This window comes from Anguilla rostrata, chromosome 10 (assembly GCF_018555375.3).
Source record: "Anguilla rostrata isolate EN2019 chromosome 10, ASM1855537v3, whole genome shotgun sequence".
Taxonomy (NCBI): domain Eukaryota; kingdom Metazoa; phylum Chordata; class Actinopteri; order Anguilliformes; family Anguillidae; genus Anguilla; species Anguilla rostrata.
Window position 1 is genome coordinate 34,290,695 of NC_057942.1, and position 22,285 is coordinate 34,312,979.

Consider the following 22,285-nt stretch of genomic DNA (forward strand, 5'->3'; position numbering starts at 1 on the left):
CCCCGGTGTCCGTCCTTCCCCCAGTGGTCGTCCCTCCCCCGGTCTCGTCGCTCCCCCCAGTGGTCGTCCCTCCCCCGGTCCGTCGTCCTCCCCAGTGGTCGTCCCTCCCCCGTCGTCTCCCCCATGGTCGTCCTCCCCCTCTGTCCCCCTGGTGTCCATTCTCCCTTTGGTGTCTGTCCTCCCAACCGTGTGTCCGTGTGTTCCCCGGCCCCCCTGTCTAATTGTCTGCCCGCCTGTTTGTCTGTTAGTCTACCCGTATGTGTGTCAGCCAGTTTGTTGGCCTGTTTGTCTGCCCCCCAGGCCGTCAGCCCATCGGCCAACGTGTTTGCCCGCCTGTCTGCCTGTCTGTCTGTGTGCCAGTCTGCGTGTGTTTTGTCTTGTTTGCCTGTGTGTCAGTCCCTATGTCAGTTGTTGGGTTCCCCCCTCGTCTTCCCTGTCTGCCTGTCCCTTTGTGTGTCCATCAGTGTCGCCGTGTGCCTCCCCGCCTGCTTGTCCCTGTGTCTGTCTTTTTAGGTCTCCCTATTGTGCCAGTATCTGGCAGTCTGTTTCCCCCTCAGTCTTGTCCAACCCAGTCCAGTGTTGTCGTGCCCCGTCTCAGTCCTGTCCTGTATGTCTGCCTTGCCCCTGTCCTAGTCCCCCCTGGTTTCCTGAGTCCCCCCTGGTTTCCTGAATTTCCCCGTGTCGCCCGGAGTGCGGGCCCTGAATTTCCCCGTGTCGCCCGGAGTGCGGGCCCTGAGTCTCCCCCGTGTCGCCCGATGTGCGGGCCCTGAGTCTCCCCCGTGTCGCCCGATGTGCGGGCCCTGAGTCTCCCCCGTGTCGCCCGATGTGCGGGCCCTGAGTTTCCCCAGTGTCGCCCGATGTGCGGGCCCTGAGTTTCCCCCGTGTCGCCCGATGTGCGGGCCCTGAGTTTCCCCCGTGTCGCCCGATGTGCGGGCCCTGAGTTTCCCCCGTGTCGCCCGATGTGCGGGCCCTGAGTTTCCCCGTGTCGCCCGATGTGCGGGCCCTGAGTTTCCCCGAGTCCTGCCCAGCCCTGAGTCTCCCCGTGTCGCCCGAGTCCTGCCCAGCCCTGAGTCTCCCCGTGTCGCCCGGGTCCTGCCCAACCCTGAGTCTCCCCGTGTTGCCCGGGTCCTGCCCAGTCCCGAGTCCTGTTCCCCCGTCCGAGTCCAGTCCCGAGTCCTGTTTCCCCCGTCCGAGTCCAGTCCCGAGTCCTGCGTCCCGTTCCAGTTCCGAGTCCTGCGTCCCGTTCCAGTCCCGAGTCCCGTCCTGTTCCTGTCCAGTCCTGTTTCTGCCCCGAGTTCCCGTCCAGCCCCGAGTTCCCCTCCAGCCCCGAGTCTTGTTCTTGTCTAGTTCCTGTCCTGTCCAGCCCAGCCCTGAGTCTTGTCCTGTCCAGTCTTGTTCCTGCCCCAGTCCTGTTCCTGCTCTGTGTCCAGTCCCTGTTCCTGTCAGAGTCCTGTTCCCGTGTTCTGTCTCCAGCCCCCACCCTCTGTTGACTCCCTCCCCGGGTCGGCCTCCTGGGACGTCAGGAGCCGTCCCTTGGGGGGGGGGGGTACTGTCATGTTCCGGTTTTCCTGTCTGTGTTTCCCCTGTTGGGCCGCCAGATGGCGGCACTTCTGTTTTGTGTCCTGCTCCCCCCCTGTTAATTGTATTATTGTCTGTCTCGTTATCCCATCATTGTTCCCACCTGTGTCTTATCCCCTCCTTCTGGTTTGATTGTTTTTTGAGTTCACCTGTGTCTTGTTACCCCTGTCTATTTAAGTTTCCCCCTCCCTTGACTCAGGTGCTGGTTCCTTGTGGTTATGTCAGATTGTTGTGCTCTGCCTTTCCGTGTTCTGCCCTGTCCATGTTCTGCCCTGCCCGTGTTTGTGAGTTTGACTTGTTTTCTGTTCATGTGTTCCTGTTCTTGGCTTTCTAGTGTTTTTTTGGAGTTTCTGCATTTCCTTTGTTCCTGTGTTTGTTCCCAACTTGCGTATGTTTTAGACCCTTTGTACCTGTCTGTGTTTGTGACCTGTTTGTGTTTGTTCCACTTACTTGTACTCTGTCCTGCCTGTGTTTTTGAGTTCCTGTTTCATTAGATATTGTTTGTGTTTGTTCCCGACATCTGTTTGTTTTCACCATATCTACCTGCCTGTGTTTTGTTTTACCTTTCCTTGTGCTCTGCCTTCCCGTGTTCTGCCCTGTCCGTGTTCTGCCCTGCCCTGCCCGTGTTTGTGAGTTCGACTTGTTTTCTGTTTTATTTCGATATTTTTTGAGTTTGTTTTGGCCTTCGTGCCCTTGTCTGTTCCCTGGTTGTTTGCACTTTTTGTTAGTAAAATCTTTGTTAATTTTCCCTTTTGAGTTCGTGTTTTTTTCCCCTCTGCGTTTGGGTCCCCTCTACCCGTACCCTGACAGAAAGTACACATATAGGAACATGGCTAATTAAATTACAACATAATGCTGATCTCCACTGTCATGCCTCACACTTCTCTCTCTCTCTCTCTCACTCACAAACACACACACACACACACACAACAAAAAACTACTTCTCAGTACACTTCAGATGTTTCCACAGAATAAAAAGCTAATTAACCTTGAAAGGAAAGAATTAGACATTTTAATCCCCTACTATTCAAAAATGTTGATTATAGCGTTTTTGATCTGGCTTAAAATGTACTGTATCTCCCTTCTGCTTACTTTCTTTCCAATAATATTTCTTATTATTGCAATTTTTAATGGTGTACTTTCTTATCACTCACTTTTTTCCATGTCTTAGCAACCTATTAACTGGTATGTGCCAGTAACATACTAACTATAGTTTTTATTTGATTTAGTATGCAGTCCTTATAACATCATTTTCACGTCCTATGAAAATAAGTAAAAGAACAAACATTTGAATGCATGCTTGCACGTGTCACTACCTGCTTGTAGCTACATGTCTTTGGATTGTGGGAGGAAACCAAAATGCCTGGAGGAACCCACATGAACAAGGGGAGGACATCAGTGCTAATCATGGCGTCACTGTGTGTTATCACACAATTTCAGAATCTTATTTTTCAGTTACCAGTCCTTTGAATTAGCAACCTGATTCATTTGAACAATTCCATATGTTTAGAACCTCAAATTAAAAAAACAACACCACTTAATGCTGTGAAAATAAACTGTTATTTTGTGAGAAACTGTTAATGAATGTCTCACAAGGCAGAGGGGGAAGGGAATGAGCTCCCTGTCGTGCAATTAAAAATGTCACAAGAGATTTAAACAAAATGTTTCTCAGCAATCAATCACCTAATCTCTTCACTGATCAATAAACCAATACACAGAAAGGATAGATAGGTCGATAGACAGACAGACAGACAGACAGATAGAGGTATTCAATGTGCATCCTTATGTCGACACAAGAATCCCTGCGTACAAGAATGTCTCTGTGTGTCTGTATTTGTGTGTGTGTGTCTGTATTTTTGTACATGTGTGTGCATGTGTATGTTTGATGCATGTCTGTGTACAGCTGCATGGGTGCCTGTGTGTGTGTCAGTGAGCAGACCGTACAGTGGATGAATGATGCGCATCCTGTCACGGCTATGTTAGCACAGCTATTTACACTCCGTCCCATTAGTCACGCTGCGGCGACTCCGCCCACCCCGGCTCCAGCACCTGTTCCTGCCTCACCGCACGGCCCCCTGGGAGCAATTAGGGCCTGGGCCTCGTTTCTGTCCCTCTCTCCCGAAACAAAGATATTCTCACTCCGGGATACCCTGGGATACCTCCAGCTTCGTGGATGGCTGGACTGCTCTCTCTCTCTCTCCTTCTCTATCTCGCTCTATCTTGCTCTATCTCTTTCTCTCTTTCTTCCGCTTTCTCTCGCGCTTCACTTTTATGATCGGTGACCTCTCAGGCCTTCACATAACTATTTCTGACAGGTTCCAAAATTGCCAGTGCTGCTGTAAACTGAACTTGAACCCGCCTCTTTGTTATGCCGGGATCGTTCGTTACGGTTTGTTCTGAAAACCCGCTTGTCCGTAAATCCTCTTTTTTTGCGCCCACTTAATTCTGCCTTCCGGCTGCGGATACGTCTGCCCACGTGCTGAATGAGCCCGGCCCGCGCTCGAAAGGCAGAGAAGCCTGCTGTGAGAAGCCGTCTCCAGCGATGAAGCACCAGCGGATATCGTCATTTAATTATGTTCCTCGCACTGAGCCCGAATTAGACAGCAGAGGATGGGGGAGAGAGCCTCTTATCTCCCCAAGCTCTTGATACTGCCACATAAGAGGAGTTGGAAAAGGTAAACAGCAGAACGGTAGGATAGGAAAGGATATTATTATTTATGTAGTCAGTGGCTGCATGATCAAGGCATATATTGCATTTGCATAATATGGTAGATTATTCCTCTGAGGGGAGTGGGGGGGAGGGGGGAGGGTTGCCAGTTGGGACATCAAAAACAGTCCGTCACCCTGAATGGAAACATTAAGAGAGGAAGTAGCGTGGCCTCACTTGAGACAAGCACAACTGTAGAATAACATTAGAGCATTTTAAATTTTCACTTTTAAAATACTGATCGTCTTAAGCCTATAACAAAGGCTAGCACCTGATACCAATTGCACTACTGGATTAGACCAGTTATTTTTATGTTGTAATATATTCTGCAGAGTTAAAGTGTTTAGCTTTTCAAAATTCCTGTGCCAATGCTATTAAAAATAAGGTCTTATGACACAGGCTCCAATCAGTAATAGCTGGGGTTCAGTCTGCACATCAGAGCACTACAGCACTGTGTTCATGCAGGCATTTTCATATAGGTTCGTATAGGGCAGTAAAATATATCATAATAAGATGGCAAATAAAATGACAAAATCATAATTGAAGGTGGAATGATTAACAAAACCTTTTTAATGAAGGAAATACAGGAACTCAAAGTTTCTTAAGATTCTGACAAAAAAAGCTTGACTGACTGATTTTTTATTAGCTGGGTATCTGGGTCACAGAAAATAAACTGCAGAATGACAGATAATTACCTATTTATAAATTCTGATGACATTGTACATCTGCATGCTTGGTTGCCGACATGCAAACCAAAGAGACACAAAAAATCAGACCACAATTGTCTTCAAGGTCACGTCAATGTCATCTGCCATTGCTTGTCATTGTCTTCACTTCCCCCAACTTTTTAAACAAGTGCCGTTCTAGCAAACAAACTGGCAGCTGACAGAGGCAGCACCATAGATCCCAGACTGACACATGTATTATCCCGTATTTCCAGGACTGATAAAAAGCTTGCTTATTGTTCAAAAACAGTTTTTTCAAAGATTCCCCCAGTTCACGCTCAGTTCATGTGAATATTAACAAGCATAACTGCTGAAACCATATGTTCTATATAACAGGTGCTCTCTGAACACAAATAATTTACATGTAATTGAAACTGGTCCTGGAGGAAGTGAAGTAGAGTTCAGGTTCCAAACACGCGGGATAAGCAAAATGGGAATAGCTTTTATAACAATGACTTAATTCAAGCAGACTTTAATGTCAGAAGTAGAAAGTGACCAGCCATCCCTCCACTCATCATTACTTCTTATGGATCTCAAGAGAATCTCAAGCTTAAATATTCACAAACATGCCTAGCAAAATAGCTATTTTTAGCTTAAAATGGATTCATTTTTTAGGAGTGCACAATAACATCAAGGTCCTGTTGGCGTTGGCGTTGGCTGATAAGCTCTTAAAACAGATCTACTGATATTTCTAAGATCAAGGCTGAAATCCCTGTCGAAAATTCGATCTTAAACCAGTCTACACTGGTCAATCTAGTTTAAGCTGTGTTTTCAACACTTTCAGCTGGTCAACCAGCTGTTCACCAGCAGACCAACCTATAGACCACCAGCTTGCTCTACCAGCTTAACCAGCTTAGTCCAGCTTGAGACCAGCTATGACCATGCAAAACACCAGCTATGACCAGCTAGAGGATTCAAAAACACAGCTTATACCATCTTAAACCATCTTACAATCCCAGCTGGTTTTAGCTGGAATTTTCAGCAGGGATAATGATGCAAAATAAATGCGGCAAAGATACAATGCATTTGATGTGCTGCTGGTGCTGTAAGTTAAGTGAAATTAAAATGTATAATTTATTTTTTAAATGTGATGTTTACCAGCCAAACTCACAAGCTGAGCTATACAGAGACTCAGTAGCTCTCTAGACTCATCAACGACTCATCAGACTTTCAAAGTGAAAGTAGATCATTTTTTTTGCATACCTTTCAGATGTAACAAGAAATAAATACATGAACATATACACCACATAAAAAAGTGAAGCAAAAACTATGAGAAAAACAGTCACACTTTAAACCATATGTGCCAATTCCCAAATCGAATTAGTCATGTGGATTTCCTGGAAAACCTCAAGAGATTTCTAAAAACATGAAGAAAAAACATCTAATATTTACCCACCAGGATGTGAATAGTGTTTGCTCTGAAACCTCTGCAAGATATGTCAACATCAGGGAAGAACGCACTGGAGCATGCCTGCAAATTTACATAGCATTATCCTGTAGTACAATTTAACAAATGACTTAACAAATCTAATCTCATTTAAGTGGGAATAAAATCCTTGCCTGCCACAGGCCACACAATGACATGAATAAAACATTGTACTCAAAAAAAAAAAAGAAAGAACCCATCTTAATTCCTTGGGGTGGTGATCCCATTTCTGCTTTCACCTAAAACCACTGTTCAACTGCATCGAGTGATGCTTTAATTGTATCAGTTCAACAGGTCTGAAGGTAGTAACTGGTTGATTATTCATGAAAGCCTACTGGAGGAAGACTGGATCCCTTGGGTTAAATTCAAGATAGCATTTTGTTGCTAAGGTTAAAGGGTTCATTCAGCACAATAATTCGCTTCAGCTGGACAAATTCAAAAGCATTGCCTCAGATACTGTGAGCTTATCCTTCCTTACATGTAAAAAGAACCTTGAATTGAACTGCTGCTGTTGGCGAACAATCAATTCACAGAAGCCAGAATGTTTCCAAAGATAGCAGCAAAGGCAACAATAAAGATTACGACTTGGTTAAGATTAAGAACGTAGGAACAAGGAGGCTATTTGGAACATCCCAAAGTATTTAAAGGCCACGATTTTGCAACATGAGGTTATAACTGTGTAGTTGAAATGTTAAATCAAGATACCCCAGGGCTGTTGAATCATTGTTGAAGTTTTCTTCTTTCAGAACCACAAGTGACAGAGTGTGGTGTCAGTACCTAACTGCTGCCTTGGCTCCATCCCCTGTGAGAGTTGGCAGCTAGTCTTTGCATCTTGCTGTGGAAGCCATGCATCTTCTTCCTTACACTGAAGCTAGTCAGAGCCAAGTAGAACACCCAATCACAGACATTTACTCTATAGCCTACATGTCTGGTTTGTTAGAGGAGGGGTGGCGTAGACCAATGTATGAGGATGATATTGATGCAGGATTGTAAAATTAAATGTGGTACAATTAAATTTAATTTTTGTGCTCAAAGTATTAAGGCAGATGTGAAGCTGTCCATATTTAGGATCCAATATCTGGAAATCAGGAAATTAAGACAGATGGATTGAAATTCTCTAAATGCATTAGCCTTATGTCTTCTCATTTTGCCTCAAATTCTTTTTTGCCTCAGAATGTCTATGCCGTTGTTTGTATTGTGGAGCCAGACACACCCATGGGATTGGCAGCTTTTTGTTTATTATTACCAGGGGGGACATGGATTTGAAAGAACTCCCCATTAATTCAGCTGAACACAAAGAGAAGAAAATTTTCTGAAGCTTGTGTGAGAGTCAAACACTATGAACCGCCAAAATTGAATGGATTTACTTTGATCTAGTCAGCAGGAAGTGAATTACCATACAAAAATGTGTAACACAGTAAGCATTTCATTGTTTCAAACGAATCTGTTTCCATATTGAACTTTTGACCAAATCAAGTTTCACACATCTTTGTAAATTTGTTCACCGTACAAAAGTCTCTCGCTAACATTTCATAGGCATACGGAATTTAAATGAGTTCAAAAGCAGCAGTAGGACTGCACAACGAGCTAGGCCAACATGCAACGTGGTTCACTGTTTCGCAGCCTGGAGCTAGAACCCCCAGGCAGCCAGCATCCCAACACTTCCACCTGCTTTGTAAAAGTTCCCCGAGCCTAACAGAAATTATTTTCAAAAACTTTAAACACAGGCTTTTACTTCTTAAAATACTGCGCAGCATCTGCTTCCGTACACTTTTAGTGGAAGCCTGCATCTGGGTTTAACAGGACAACAGAGTATATTTGGGTTAATCTGCATAACGCGAGATATCTTCTGGTATTTTCGAACAGGGGTCATAAGTCACTAAGCCCATTTAATTTCCTTTTGGATTACCAGATTTGAGGCATGCAACATAATAACTTCACCAAAAGCTATTTTTGGACCAACCGAGGTGCAGGCAGTCGGTACCATTCCCCAGCCTGGTTGTAGGCTGTCCTTGGGAATGCACACATAAGATAACTCCATTATCAAACTCTGCCATTCCAAAGGACAGTGAGAGCTGACTGACTGAGAACTGCCTTGGTGAGAATCTAAATGGAGTATCTCAGCTCTAATGTCAGGGTGGCAACCCCCCAGAAAACACCCTATGGTGCACCCTCAATGGGGGTGTTGTATATCCTCAGTGTGGGACCTTGTATTTGTGAAAGTGTCATTCACCAGAACCTCCTTTGCTTGCTAAGTATTTTATCACAGAATCCGGGAAGCCCTACCCTGTCCTGTCTTTATTCTTTATGCAAGCCTTTCATCACATGACTACACTATTCAGTAAAAAGGTACATGCAGTCAAAATAAGTTTATTCTGTAACCAGAAAACCAACGACCCAAAGAAATGTCTTTTTTTCTTTTTTTCCCAAGCTAAAAAAATAAGTGAAGGACTAGTGACAGCTGAAAAATTTCCCATTGATTCTCATGTTAAGCCCAGAAAAAAAATGGGTTTATTCACATTCCATCTTTTTTATCCACAGCATGAATTGTCAGACACACAGTTAAATATTAATAGGCATATCAGAGTATGTTTAAAAATTACTGGTCCATAACAGGAACTCTTGAATAGCCAGCAGAAAGGAAAGCTGTAAACCATGGTGTACAACCTCTGGTTGTTTTTGCAGTTTTACACAAGCGGAGGGAATTCATCTGGAGGTGTCAGGGTGGAGACCGTTCACCCGTAAAGAACAACCTTGGCAGAAAAATGCTGCAGTCAGCTTTTTATTGAGGCACTTCTGAAGTTTGCGGTGCCACGTCCGCCAAGGAAGGTCACTCTCCAAGTGTTTACGACATCGGTGATTTCAGATGTTGTGCTACGCACCGAAAACAGAATACATTTCATCTTGGCAGGACAGTCCATTTTTGCACAGCGGCTCCTGAAGTTCCTTCTTTTCTTTTATGACGTGATTGACGGGGGGGAGGGCAAAGGTCATAATGTCCGCCATAGACTTCTCCCATGGCTTCATGTGTGTTTCGTTATCAAGTGTCTTTTCATTGCAGTAACATTAATTATGTCCCTGCATGTCTGCTCAAGCCTTTTGACAAAGGTGTGGCAACATCTGTCCCGTGTAAGTCCTTTGCATCAGAAAATTTATAGGGGCCAGAATGCTAATTATGCAGAATGAGCTACAGCAGAATGCCTAATAAACAAAGACCCAATATTCAACTTCCTTCAATCTGGCAGGTGGCTCTGTTGTCTATATGAAATGAGCCATACTCATCTAAAATGTACCATTTCAGCAGCACATTAACACATTCGCTACTCTACAGTCACATAGTGTACAGTACAGCAGCTACAGAGACAGTCCTTCTTAAAGATTTCACAGGTTACAACATATTTAGGATGTTTGAGGAGGATGGTTAGGAGTTTCATTATAGAGATTCTATTTAGGAAGCAATCGATCTGTCAAAGGATTATCGGGATACAGAACAGAGTCATTAGATGCAACTAGGTTTCCCAGATAGGGAATGTTTATTTGGAAAGAAGTTCTAAATGACAAGGCATACTGGTAAATCCCCAGTTGTGCCCCCCTCCATGTTGAATGTAACTCCATTTTCAATTCATTTAAATTACTTGAATTCTATTTTGTTTGTAGAGCACTTCTTCCAGACACACGGTCGCAAAGACACTTTACAGAAACACAAGAAACACAAAGGAAATGGATTAGGAGGAAAAGTTAGCTAGTCCACTTACCTTAAGCACATTTATAGTTTCAGTTTTATCTTTGTGTGAAATCTGAGGGCACACACACCCAACATTTCCTGTCAGGGAAGTTTGGAAGAAGCTCATTGATCTGCTCTCAAAGTAAGCTCAGTTCAACTCAGCCGTTCATGCAGACTAGTTACCACACCCGTGGCAAGGAACGATGCTGTCTGTTTCTGTGTAAACAGCCTGTTTTACCAGTATCATTTCTTTCATCATGTACCTATGAGAAAAGACACTGTACCAGACTTACTGTGAATTATTACATAAGCGAGGGATCAGAGTTCGTTATTCAGAGCATTCCGTTCGGATCGAGGCTGATGGACGAGAATCAGCTGGGGGGCGAATGAGGCCACAGAGAGGGTCTCTCTCTCTGGTTATGCAAGTCATAATCACCCTGGTGATTGACCTGAGGCAGCAAGACAGCCATGCCTAAGAAGCCTCTGGAACAGATGAGTCTCTTCATCCCGATGGGTCAAAGGAAACAACGATCCAAACCAAACCCACACATTTGTGGAGAAGCCCGTTTTTTCTCCTTAGAACAAGAAGTACTTCACTTGCATGTTCTTTCAAACATTAATTTGTGATCTGGTCAAAATACAACATGAAATGGAATGTATGAAATGCAGCAAAAACAATTCTGCGAGAACTTCTTTTTCTCAACTGGTGTTGTGGCCAATTATTTGGGCAATCTTTTATGAAGGGAACCAGACTGAGTCACATTATTTCCAGAAGCTGCAGCACCATCGTGTATTTGGTGCTGGTCTGGGTACCACCCCTAGAGGGCAGGTAAATATACCACGATCCTACATGCCCAGTTCCGGTTCCCATGGCAACTCGGTAGATATGACATGTTGCCAACACGTTTGATGCTCAATGATTGACAGAACTAAGACATGTGAAACATCATACAGAGGGCCTCCAGAGGGTCTTAACCGCAGCTACTCCACATTACACCTCCAAATGAAACATTTTACATTTACGCAAAAGACATTTCTGGGGCAAGTTTTCTTGGAAATGTTCATATTTTCTATTAAATAAGTTCCAAGTAATTGCTGGTCTAGGCTTTTTCAAATATTTTCACAACATAAAACTACAGCATAATTTATGGAAGAACTTCTTTGACTACAGAGATTTTGAAAATGTTTATGTGGACAAAGTTGAAAAACGTTTATGTGGATAAAGTTTATTTGGAAAGTCAGAGGAATTTAAATGCAAAAGAGTGTTTCAGAAGCTACGAGGAAAGATATTTAAAAAATGATGTAATTGGTGGAATGAGAAGATGTTTTTTCACCGAAGAGCAAACATTCATTAAGATTCCACTGCACAGGCCACACACAGACAGCTCTAGTATCCTGTTGCCATGGGATACACTTCTCTTTTAATAAGCTCAGGTTCCTGGTCATTTATGAATTACAGGGACTTGGCTTCAAATAAGTGTGATAAAAGCCTATGAGTTGTCAGTTAATTTTATACAATTTTTAAAAAAAAGAATGGTCTGAAATCGTCTGTGTAATTATTTATGCTTGATTGTGATACCTCACTAAGTAGAATCCTTCTTTAAATTTGTTGAAAAAATGCATGTGGGCATCCAGAAAATATCAGTCAGCATGGGCATTATGGTCTTGCAATCACACTATGAATTGACTATGTGAGAGGTTAGAATGGTATAGATGAAAAACCCTTTGTTTACACACACCTGTTTTTGACCGTGAGCATGGCTGCCTATTGACATTGCAAAGGACACACACTTGGAACAATAAACAACACAATATACAGCAACCGTGTCCTCTGAAACATCTCCCTTAATGTGATTCCACAGAGGATACTGGCATTCATCTCCGAGCCAAATCACATCAATTCAATTTCCTCCAGATTAAGACACAGCGAGATGACAAGGAGACAATAGGGTTCAGCGTCTGCAGCAGACCCATTCGAGCATGGCTTTCCATTGTGTATAATGTACTATTTTTATGCTCTATAAGAACATCAGAATGGGAGGGGTTTGAAGGAGTGACTGACTGTTTAAATGTGGCTTCAGCTGTTCCTACCTCCTAAAAGCACTGATGCTTTGTCTGGACAAAGGTGAGCAGTGGAACGATTCGCTCAGCTGAGAAGTGGGGACAATGACTTGTTAAAATCAATTTGGGCTTTCATCCCTTTATAATTGAGTTAATCCTTAAGCCCAGCTCAGTGAAGTTAAGCCCTTTCACGGTGATATCGTTGCTACCTTCGTCAGGCTATCCTTGTGAGAAATTGCATTGTTCTGCACGCGCGTGTTAGCATAATCTACTGCCAGCTTCAGTACTGATCCACCTGTGACTCCAAGCCTCTGAACATACCCTAAATAGGCACAGGGGTCACGTGAGAAAAACCAAGTAGTGCTGCTCGGCAAGCCAAGAGAACAGCAAGATGTACACTGTTCAATGTTAATTCATGCTATTCACGCTATGAGAGTCCATTACAATACATTACAGGCATTTAGCAGTCCCTATGAGTCCAAAAGGTAAAATGTACAGTACTATGTAAGAGTAGAATGCACACTGTAAAAAATGTCAGAATTTTACAGTAAAAGACTGTAAAATAATGTAGGAATGAAATTGTAAACAGCATGTAACTGTAACTGCATTATTTAACTGCATTAGCTACATGTATTGCTACCGTATGCTTAACATATTGTTGCTAATATTTATACAGCAAAGTTCTTACAGTGTACACTATCAAAACTTAATAAAACATTGACCATTTTGATTTGTGTAAAAAGCTGAAAAGGGAATGGCACTGCCTGTTCCTCTATTGTTTTTATTTTTTAAAGCAAGGATTCAAAATCACGTAATGAAAGACTGGCATGGTTGAATGCAAGCCCTCTTGTGTCCAACAAAACCCAAAAAATGGCCTGGCATTGGTTCGGCCAACAGATGAGATGAGACGACAGATAAGAGAGATCTGAAGCAAATCTGCCAGCACGCGTCCAAGGGAAAGCCCCCCAACACGTACCCCACCTGTGAGGGGAGGGGGACAACTGGGAGTCTCCCAACACCAGCTGGACACCAGGATGCACCGAAAAAAAAAGAATCGTAGAAACAAAGGAGCCATTTTAATTACTACGCCCCCACGGGAGCATGGGAAAGAGGCGCGTTTTATTGTTTTCTGACAAATGAGAAAAGAGGCCGCTTGATATCTACAGCCACCATTACCGGTCCAAAGCGGTGAGATTAAAGAAGCCATTTGCCAGTTGGCAGGCCTGGTCTTTCTTTTATGAGATGGGACCACTTTCCCCTGTAATATATCTATCTAGCCAAGCGCAGTGAGGCTTAATTATTTCCTTTGTTGCTGTTAATTGGGTTTTTGTGGTCCCCGCCATTATCTCTTGCATTTCGAAACAACATGGAGGTGCTGTAATGTGTACGGAGCTTTCAGCAAAAAACTGGTAACTAACCCGTACAAGCTAAATCGGTATTTTCTTCCTGTCAGTAGCTTATTACAGGGGATATATTACCATACACATTTGGATTAAGGCACATTTATTATCCCATCAATCTTTGCTGCCTTGTGTTAATTTGAAGGTGCTCATCCAGCTTCTGTGTAGAGCTCTCTTTGACAGGGTGCCACAGATGAGTGAGATCTACGATTTTCACTGTTGAATAGTCTTTCCATTATTTCAGCACATGTACAGTATTTATGACAAATGTTGTGCCTTTATGATGGCCTTCTGAATGCTTCAGATTACTTTATTGTGTCCAAATGAACATATCCTTTCCAAGGCTTATGCAGAAAATCAGATAGTGATGCTAATAACATGATTCAGTACAGTAGGCGACAATAGTGTGGAGAAAGTGTGGATTAATGAACCTAATCACTGATTCATATGGACCAATCAAATTGTAGCTATACATAGAAAAATATACCGATTGGTTAGAATCAGTGAGCTGATGATAGCATATGATGAACTGCAGTTCTTCCAATTTTACAGATCACAGAGCTTAACTCTCCCATTGCTACAGTAGCATGTGTGGAAGTCAACATATTTCTCCTGTCAAGAATCTGGTAGTGACATAAAAGCAAGGTGACCTTCATTTCTCAACCAATCCTTTTTGACAGCAAACCTGAAGTCAAGAATGTTTTATGTCTGTGAGACAACGTTACAACAGGCCACGGACAACCTTCCAAATAGTAGCTCCATTTGAGTCAAACAGCGATATCCAGCATTCAGAGTGTTGAAGGATTGCTCTTACCCTTTTGTGGTCACATGTGGGTTTCTCATTTGTCAATGTCCCAAAGATGGTGGGCTGGAAATGAATGAGATCAAATTACATCATTAACCCGAACACAAATTACTGACGGTGGGTACATTTCAGATTTCTTTCTTAATTAGCCTGACACTTAGCCCATGCACTAATTATGTTTAAGTAGCAACTACACAGTAAATAGTTGCCTAGAGTGGTCTTGCATCATTATGTTATAAAACTGTCAGTAAAACCGGCTTTGACCACGTACAACTGTTATTAAAATGCAATTACTATTTCTTTTTAGCATTCAATATAAGGTGTATCCAAACTGTTTTTATTCACTGTGCTCATTTTGAAAATAACTGTTTTCATTTTTTTAAAATACTTTAGACCAAATCAGGCATCAGAATACAAAGAATAGCCATGATGTCATGATGTCTAAATGATTTCATAAAGTGAACTCACTTTCACAGATGATGAAAGGAAACCTTGATCATGAATGGAGTGAAATTATGACATGGAGAATGCTGAACACTAATACATTTCAGGTGGACTTTGAGGAAAACTCAAAGTTGAGTTCCTCAACAGCTTTCTTAAACACCCGACCATCGCATTAATGCAGAAGCCACAATGATGTTTAATTATCCTGCTAAAAAAAGAAGTGTCGTTATATTTAGACAAGTGCCTTAACTGAGAGTAATGGCCGTCATCCGCATTTTATTTAGATGCAGCCCGCTCAGCTAATTAAAGTTGAGGGTTTAAATAAAGAAACAGCTGACTCGGCAAAATAAAGTGCTTTCATGCACAAGTAGAGCACTGAGTGATCCAAATAATTAGGCGATAGTTGAAACTCCCAAGATGCACTATGAAGTGCAATGCAACCAGCTAGTCTCAGGAAAAGGACAACTGAATAAAGACAACTGTGTGTGTAGAACTAACCAAGCATAAAACTAAAAGCAGTCTTCTACAAGAACTATGACATGAACAATAACCTGTCTATAAGCATTACTACCCATGCAAAAATAGCATGCCCAACATATGAGCAGCTTCAAAGGAATTCAAGGGAAATTAGATTAAACATGACATGACTCACAACTGACAGCCAAGTCCATGAGTTGCAGACTATATTATACCATAGAAATAATGGCGTTAAACGAAGCTGTCAATCTGTTAAACTAAGCTGTTTTCCCTGAAATCGCAGTGTTTTGTGAAATGCTTACATTATGAAGTATCAGGCCCTTCTGGGTGTATTTCTGTGGTAGAAACGTGCGTAGCGATTGAGGGGTGGATACAAATGTCAGCAGTCATGTGATGACCACTGTGGCCTCAAACCCGGATTAAAAACAGGAGCAGCCTGACTACACGTCTTTAAATGAGCTTTTATATGCTGCCTTTACAATTCAATCTGACTCTGGCTGTTTAAACACTAAACAGTGGTATTCACTGAAAAGCATTCAAGGCTTTCAATTGAGCTTTTAAATTCATAAAAGGAATTAACAAAGTGAACAAGATTCTTCAGGTTGAGTTCTGTCAGTAGAACGCGGGGGCATAAATGGAAATTATCGAAAGGTAAATTCTGCACAGTCATTAGGAAGAATTAGGAGACATTAGGAGATGCCCTTTTCCAAGGATTTGATTGGCCAAAGGGCAGTGCTTTTATGTCTCAGTCCGATAGCCTGGGCATAACCTGCCCCAAATTGGGTTAGCCGTGCAGTGTAAATTACCATGGTGATGTACCCTGATTTAAAGTGAGTCAGCTTTGTGATACAGGAAACCCAGAGTGAAAGCTTAAGTTGGCTCGCTAACTGCATAATATAGTGTCGTAGTACATCCCTGTGATGTGCAGCACAGTGACACTTGCCAATGTCACCCGTCACACTCTCTTAGCATGGCTCAGATAATTTCCAATAATACATGCTCTGGCTTGAGCTCCCTAGAGACAGGTATTTCACTAAGTGCCAAGATAGTAGAACTGATTGACACTTTAGGTAGATATATCAACTGATATTTAGCATGCCTGCTTGATCTCCACAAGACAATGAAAAGTCGATTTATATCATCTAAATAGTGAAGCATTGGCTGTCTTGATATAGAATCAGGCTTCAAGATGAAGATGTTCACGATATCAAATGAGACGATGAATAGAAAGCCGGTGGGTTGTTTCATGGGAGGCTATCAAGATGAACAATTCAAACCTAATCACCTCAAGTTGAGCACTGACAGCTTTCTGCGTAAACTCCCACAGCTGCATGCAGATGCATACAGCTACTGCATTATCCTGCCTGTCCCAGGAGAGAGTCAGGCAGGGAATCAATAAGCGGGACATTTTCTCAGCCTCGGCTTAGTTAAATGTTGACTCTCCTAAAGTGGGTTGCCTGTGTTTGTAATAACACCCCCATGGCCCCTCAACAGCAATCGAATCACTGGAAAGTCCTGCTCTGAACATGGTGCTGCTAAAAGGAGTGGTCTTGCTAACTGTTTGAAATTGGGTCATTTTAACTGAAGATAACTGGCCCATACCCTGAAAATCCAATGAATCGCCAATCCTCTTAAACATTATTAGAAAAGGGGGATTGTATAAATCAAATCCTAAAGAGTTTGCATCTTTTTATCCTCTCTTTATAAATCCCCTACATCTCACTCTAACCTTTGTGCACTGTTTGTGTTTAAGCTCTCAGTCCCACAAAATGTGTTTATTTTCCTTTTGATTAATGCAAATCTAATGTCTGAAGGAGTTTTAAATCCTACATCCTATAAGCAACAAGGTTTCTCGCCACTAGATGGTAGATCTGCAAAGGAATACCTTATGGTTAGACCTGTATACTATACTCTAGTATATTCTCTTTCCAAATAGCTGCATCATAAAAGGCATTGCATGGGCTGCAGTACTTAGATTTAAGATGGTAAGGGACCAAGGGAAATCCAATGGTGCAGCACAGTAATGGGGACATTGTGCTGTAGAAGGTGCCACCCTTCAGAAATAATATCAAGCCATAGACTTATCATAGCACTTAGCTCCAGTTTCCCTTTTTCAAATGTTTTACCACTTTGGTTTTCTGCCGATAGCCACCTAATCCCTCCCACCTTCTGTTAACTGGCTGTGCAAGATCCTTTCCATTCCCCTCCCACTTCTACCCTCCCGTTCATTTGCAGCGTAAATGAGTTTTTTGGGTGGATTTTCACAGTGAAATAAATAAAACGGCGTTCACGCCAGAAAGCATCCTCGCTGCCAATAGACCTTGAGAGACCTTGAGGGACAGAAAACACCAGCAGAGTGAAGCTCGCTCCTGTCCTCTTCGCCTCATTAGTTATTCATGTTTCAGCTGAGCAATGCTCTATGAAACATTAATAGGCAGAATACACAGACTTTGGCAGAATATTCAAATATTCAAACACCTCAGACGAGGCTCATTTACGAGTGGCTGAAAGGCCCTTGTGTACAGCGCATGGCAGAATTTCAAAACAGGAAATTAAATCGAGGGCAGTTCAGGACATCAAGACAATGACACAGGACAGGTTCAGATGTACATCTCACTGTGCTACCACTGAGCACCTATTATAGTCACAGTATGTGGCCTGTGCATCGATAAGGTTGTCATCGTAATGTCTTTTTAAATTCTAATGCTGATCTTTTGCTTCTCATGTTTATGTAGGTATATCTAAATGCATGCTTAATTTCAGCTTTTGCTGCAAATGTGTATTCAAAAAAAAAATTGTGAAACATGCCCCATCTGTCGTGTACAGTGTTTTACATAGAACCCAGTGTACACCGGCTGAAGCTAGGACTACTGAACAGTATCCTATAAGAGTTTTAGTGTGACCCTCAGGACACTCTTTGAAACAGAGAAAGATGGTGTTCCACCCTTTGAACTCATTTCATTTCTAGCCAATCAGCACTGAAGCCACGACTTTGCCGACAATATAATACAAAGACATCCATTACCAGAAATTCTCCCTCCATGAAAGCCATATAGGAATCTGTGTTGACCCAAATGCGTAGGGTGGCCAGGGTGGAATGACTTTCTTTTTGTGAATCCCTATAAGATTTATACATAAGCCGGTCCCTTGACCCCTCCATTACAGTTATGAGGTGCTGTTAAAGCCTCACCTTAAAACAAGGTTCTGTCTGAAACTGCCACTGACTGACTGCCAGAACAGATCAGACTGCAGATAGGGAAATGGCTGAACATCACCATTTTTCATCATGAAACAGAATACAGGACTCCGTATATTATTTTTGGTCAGTTTTAATTTGAAACCACGTGCAGGTCATCACAGCACAATGCTGGGTGTCCAGATATAAAAATGTAATGAAACATTTTATTATCAGAAACGTGATGTGATGCCTGCCCATTGTTTCATTTTACAAGGGATTACACTTATGGATTTATGATGATGAAATGCTTGCAGAAATATAAATCCTATGGAAGTATTTTTTTAATAAAAACCAACCAAATCCAAATGCAGTTTAGCCAGATGAGCTATTCAATTATATATGTATCTGAAAGATGAAAGATTATATAAATGAAAGGACTGGTGTGTGAGTGAAATTGTGTCAGATGTGAAACCATGCTGAAAAGCCCCAGAGAAATCCTTAATCTGAAATGTACTACAGAATCAGATTCTGCACCAAATAAACATAATTTATCTACTACAAGAGGTCTGTTATTTGTTTTCTCAGTTAATCGCATGTAGCCTAAAAATGAAACAATTTCAGGTTGTGTAATGTAAGGCAAAAGCTAGTAGATGTGACGAAAAGCAATTCATAATATTAAGGGTGACCTGTAACAACTATTGAGCTGGCCTTGTAATTTAAAATTGCAGGTTCTAGCAAAGATCCTTGGAATCCTTGTAAATAAGGAATGCAGCCGGAATATAAATTACTTTAAACTTTGTCTTGTTCAGTTCATTTTGATAAAAATACACAATAATGTTCCTGCACTACTCTAAAACACTCGCTCATGAGCCAGTGATTGTTTTCCATGCCACAAGCCACCCAGCCAAGTACAGGGCAGCTAGCCCAGATTACAGGAGAGGCATTTCTCTCTTTGACAGCAACTGCTAGCCTGTAGACACTGGGAAAGTAGCTAAAGAGAGCTTATGAAGAGGCAATCCAAAGAACTCTGACTGGCTTAAGTTCACTCTATTTTACTAGAGTGGGCTTAAGTCAATCCAGGGGATTCTTGATTGACTTAAGCCAACTCTATCTAAGTAGAATGAAGCCAATTGTGTCTAGCCACTACAGACAGACATGACATATCCCTGACTTTAAATAGCAATGCCCGGCCTGTTGTGTCTGATTTAAATCAAACCGCACCAAGACCAGGAAGATTTCCAAACTCAAAACATAATTCAAGATTAAGTCATTACTACAACACTGGCCCTTTTGAGTGTCTTAGAATGAGAATGATTAGGCTGAACTGAGAACTGGATTTTGCAAAGTAGGGTTTCAGAATAGCACAGTTGGATTTCAACAAAAGAGACAGTCCCCAAGACTTGGCAACCGGCATCTTTTCTTCCACTCACTCTCAAACCACAACTCTGCATCTAGCGACACTGTCACTATAAATATCTGAACACACTGCACTGCATCATGTCTAACTTCCATGAGATATAAGAAAACATTTAAAAGGTGCTTTTATAAAGGGTTTTTTAGTATAATAGTGCATTGTCCAGCTCTACTGAAATGCATCAGCACTGTAGGCAGTTTACTGAGTGAAAAAACACAAAACAGAGCTTCCCTAGCAGGACACTACGACACTCCGAAATCAGTGAGAATTCTTACGATTCACAAATGACACCTTTCAGGGTCATCTGTATCTCCACTGTGGAAGAAGAATTGAAAAAGGTTTAACTTCAGAGAAAGCAATTTAATCTGAAAGTCCACAGCATCCAAATAAAGATTAAACCGTGATTTTGCATTAAATCAAACAACGTTGGGGGAAATAATGATATAAGGCTGAAAGCTGTTTCCCCTGGCGACAGTTTTAAATGTTATATTTGCAATTGCATCCCCAGAAGAGTCAACTGACAAACATTTTAGAGGCTTTCTGTCACGGTTTCTGTGCAGGTAGATCATTTTTCTGTGCCTGCACCGGCTCAGTGGTTAGCATTCCGATTAGCCACTCGGCTAATCGTTATTTTGGTGTGTGGGGACGATTAGTTCGAGCTTGCAGATTAGCCACTCGGCTAATCGTTATTTTTGGTTCCTGTGGGAGGATTGTTCCTGCTTGAACATTCCATGCATTCCTGCAGGGTTACCTCTGATCGGTTTCACCTGGGGGTTGCTCACACCTTCCGCTGATTACCAGCCACACCTGTGGCTGGGTATTTAAAGCGTCAGTAGGCAGTGGAACGGTGCTTGAGTGTAACGTGTTTTGCCCTAGCCAGTTCCCTGTCGTATTCCTGAGCAAGGTATAAGGAATTTAAGAACAAAGAGATTTAAAAAAAGAATTCTGACTTCAGTTTGTTTGTTTTTTTGGAAAAAGGTATTAGGACGGTATAGGTCCAGATTCTGAGGCTGGCGGTTTTAAGGGGTTATTGTGTCACCGTTGGGGCACAAACCTTTCTGCCCTTTACTAACCAGTTTTCCCCCCTGGTTTTAGTTGGCCTCAGAACTTCTTCTGTTTGTTTTTGAAAAGACATTTTCTTTTTCTCAGCTTCGGTTCGAAGTTGTTTATTTTTCATTTCTCATTTCCCTATTCCTTTATTTTCCTTATATACTCCTTCCTCAGTTACCCGTTTAGGGGTTTATTATTCATTATTTGGGATACGTCCCTTAGGAGTATAGCACCCCCTTATTTCGTCTCTCACGAGACTCAGTGGTTACTGGAGTGCCCTTTGGTAACTTATAGATCCCCTGTTTGGTCGCGTCTGGTCTTCACCCTTCCCCGCCCTCACACTTTCAGCACCATTTGGTGTTACTCTGTGACCTGAAAGAATCAAAGCATTCAGCATTTCGAGTTCTCTCCAGTTGCTCTACAGTCTGGAAAACTGAGTGCCGCAGTTACATTAGTTCAACAGCTTTCCTGTTCTTGCTTGCTTTTTTATTCAATTGCTGCAATCACAGCAAGATAAATGAACAGCCTGCATATGGAACAAATATGGCAATATTACAGGTTCACAGTCATAACTGCAAAAGGTGTAAAACAGCAGCCTCTGACCACCTCGAACAGAGAGCAGAGACCGACAGGCCAAAAGAACAGGATCCTTCACTTTACCCTGAATCAGACACTATGTTCAGACAGTACGGGAAAGGGGCTTGGAAAAGCACAGGTTCTGACAGACAGAGGGAATTAGAATGCAGGAAGGCCGACGATGCCTTTAAGCATTCCGGAGGATTCCGGCGATAAAACCGTGACCGTAAACACGCCGCGGGATTAAAGCCGGGGGCTCCGGATTTGTGCCGCTCGCGCACTTTCTCGTCTCGCACAGGGCTCCTGCATCGCAAGAGATGGCGGACAGTTCGGTCATCTGAAGGAGCTTTTGGGTCACGGTATTCTGTTGCATGAGGGCCCCTAGTGTGGGGTAAAGAACTGGCCCTTCGCGTTTCAGAAGCCTAAGTGTGCTAGAGGGACATTGTGATTGGATGTTGGGCACCACATAATGGCAATAATATGACGTAGGGAGGGTGCTATAGTGACTCCTTGTGGCCAGAAGGAGTGAGTTGTGGATGAGGGATAGTCTTCTGCTGCAATGGCTACATATCTCAATTTGTGGGCTGCAGATTATAGACAAACAGAGGATGGTGTTTTGGAGGATGTGTATTGGAAAATGATGTCATGTCAATGGGATAGCCTAAGCATTCAAAATATGAGAGACAGAAAATGGTACTTAAAAAAAGCTATTTAAAAATA

At 42.5% G+C, this 22,285-nt stretch overlaps 1 protein-coding gene and 1 long non-coding RNA gene across 3 annotated transcripts in view; one reads left to right on the forward strand and one right to left on the reverse strand.

Moving 5' to 3' along the window:
• The window catches only part of rasgef1ba (RasGEF domain family, member 1Ba), a 78,998-nt gene that overhangs the window by 41,450 nt on the left and 15,263 nt on the right, over nt 1–22,285 (reverse strand). The window contains exon 3 of one of the 2 annotated variants that reach the window (XM_064296668.1): nt 14,436–14,489. In XM_064296668.1, coding sequence (XP_064152738.1) covers nt 14,436–14,489 — 54 coding nt within the window. Of the gene's footprint in view, nt 1–10,191; nt 10,335–14,435; nt 14,490–22,285 lie in introns of those variants that run through there. The other variant, XM_064296669.1, reaches the window with a different exon arrangement.
• Nucleotides 160–2,327, forward strand: LOC135233284 (uncharacterized). The gene is made up of 2 exons (XR_010323803.1): nt 160–1,187; nt 1,232–2,327. It is a non-coding gene; the product is annotated as an uncharacterized LOC135233284 (long non-coding RNA).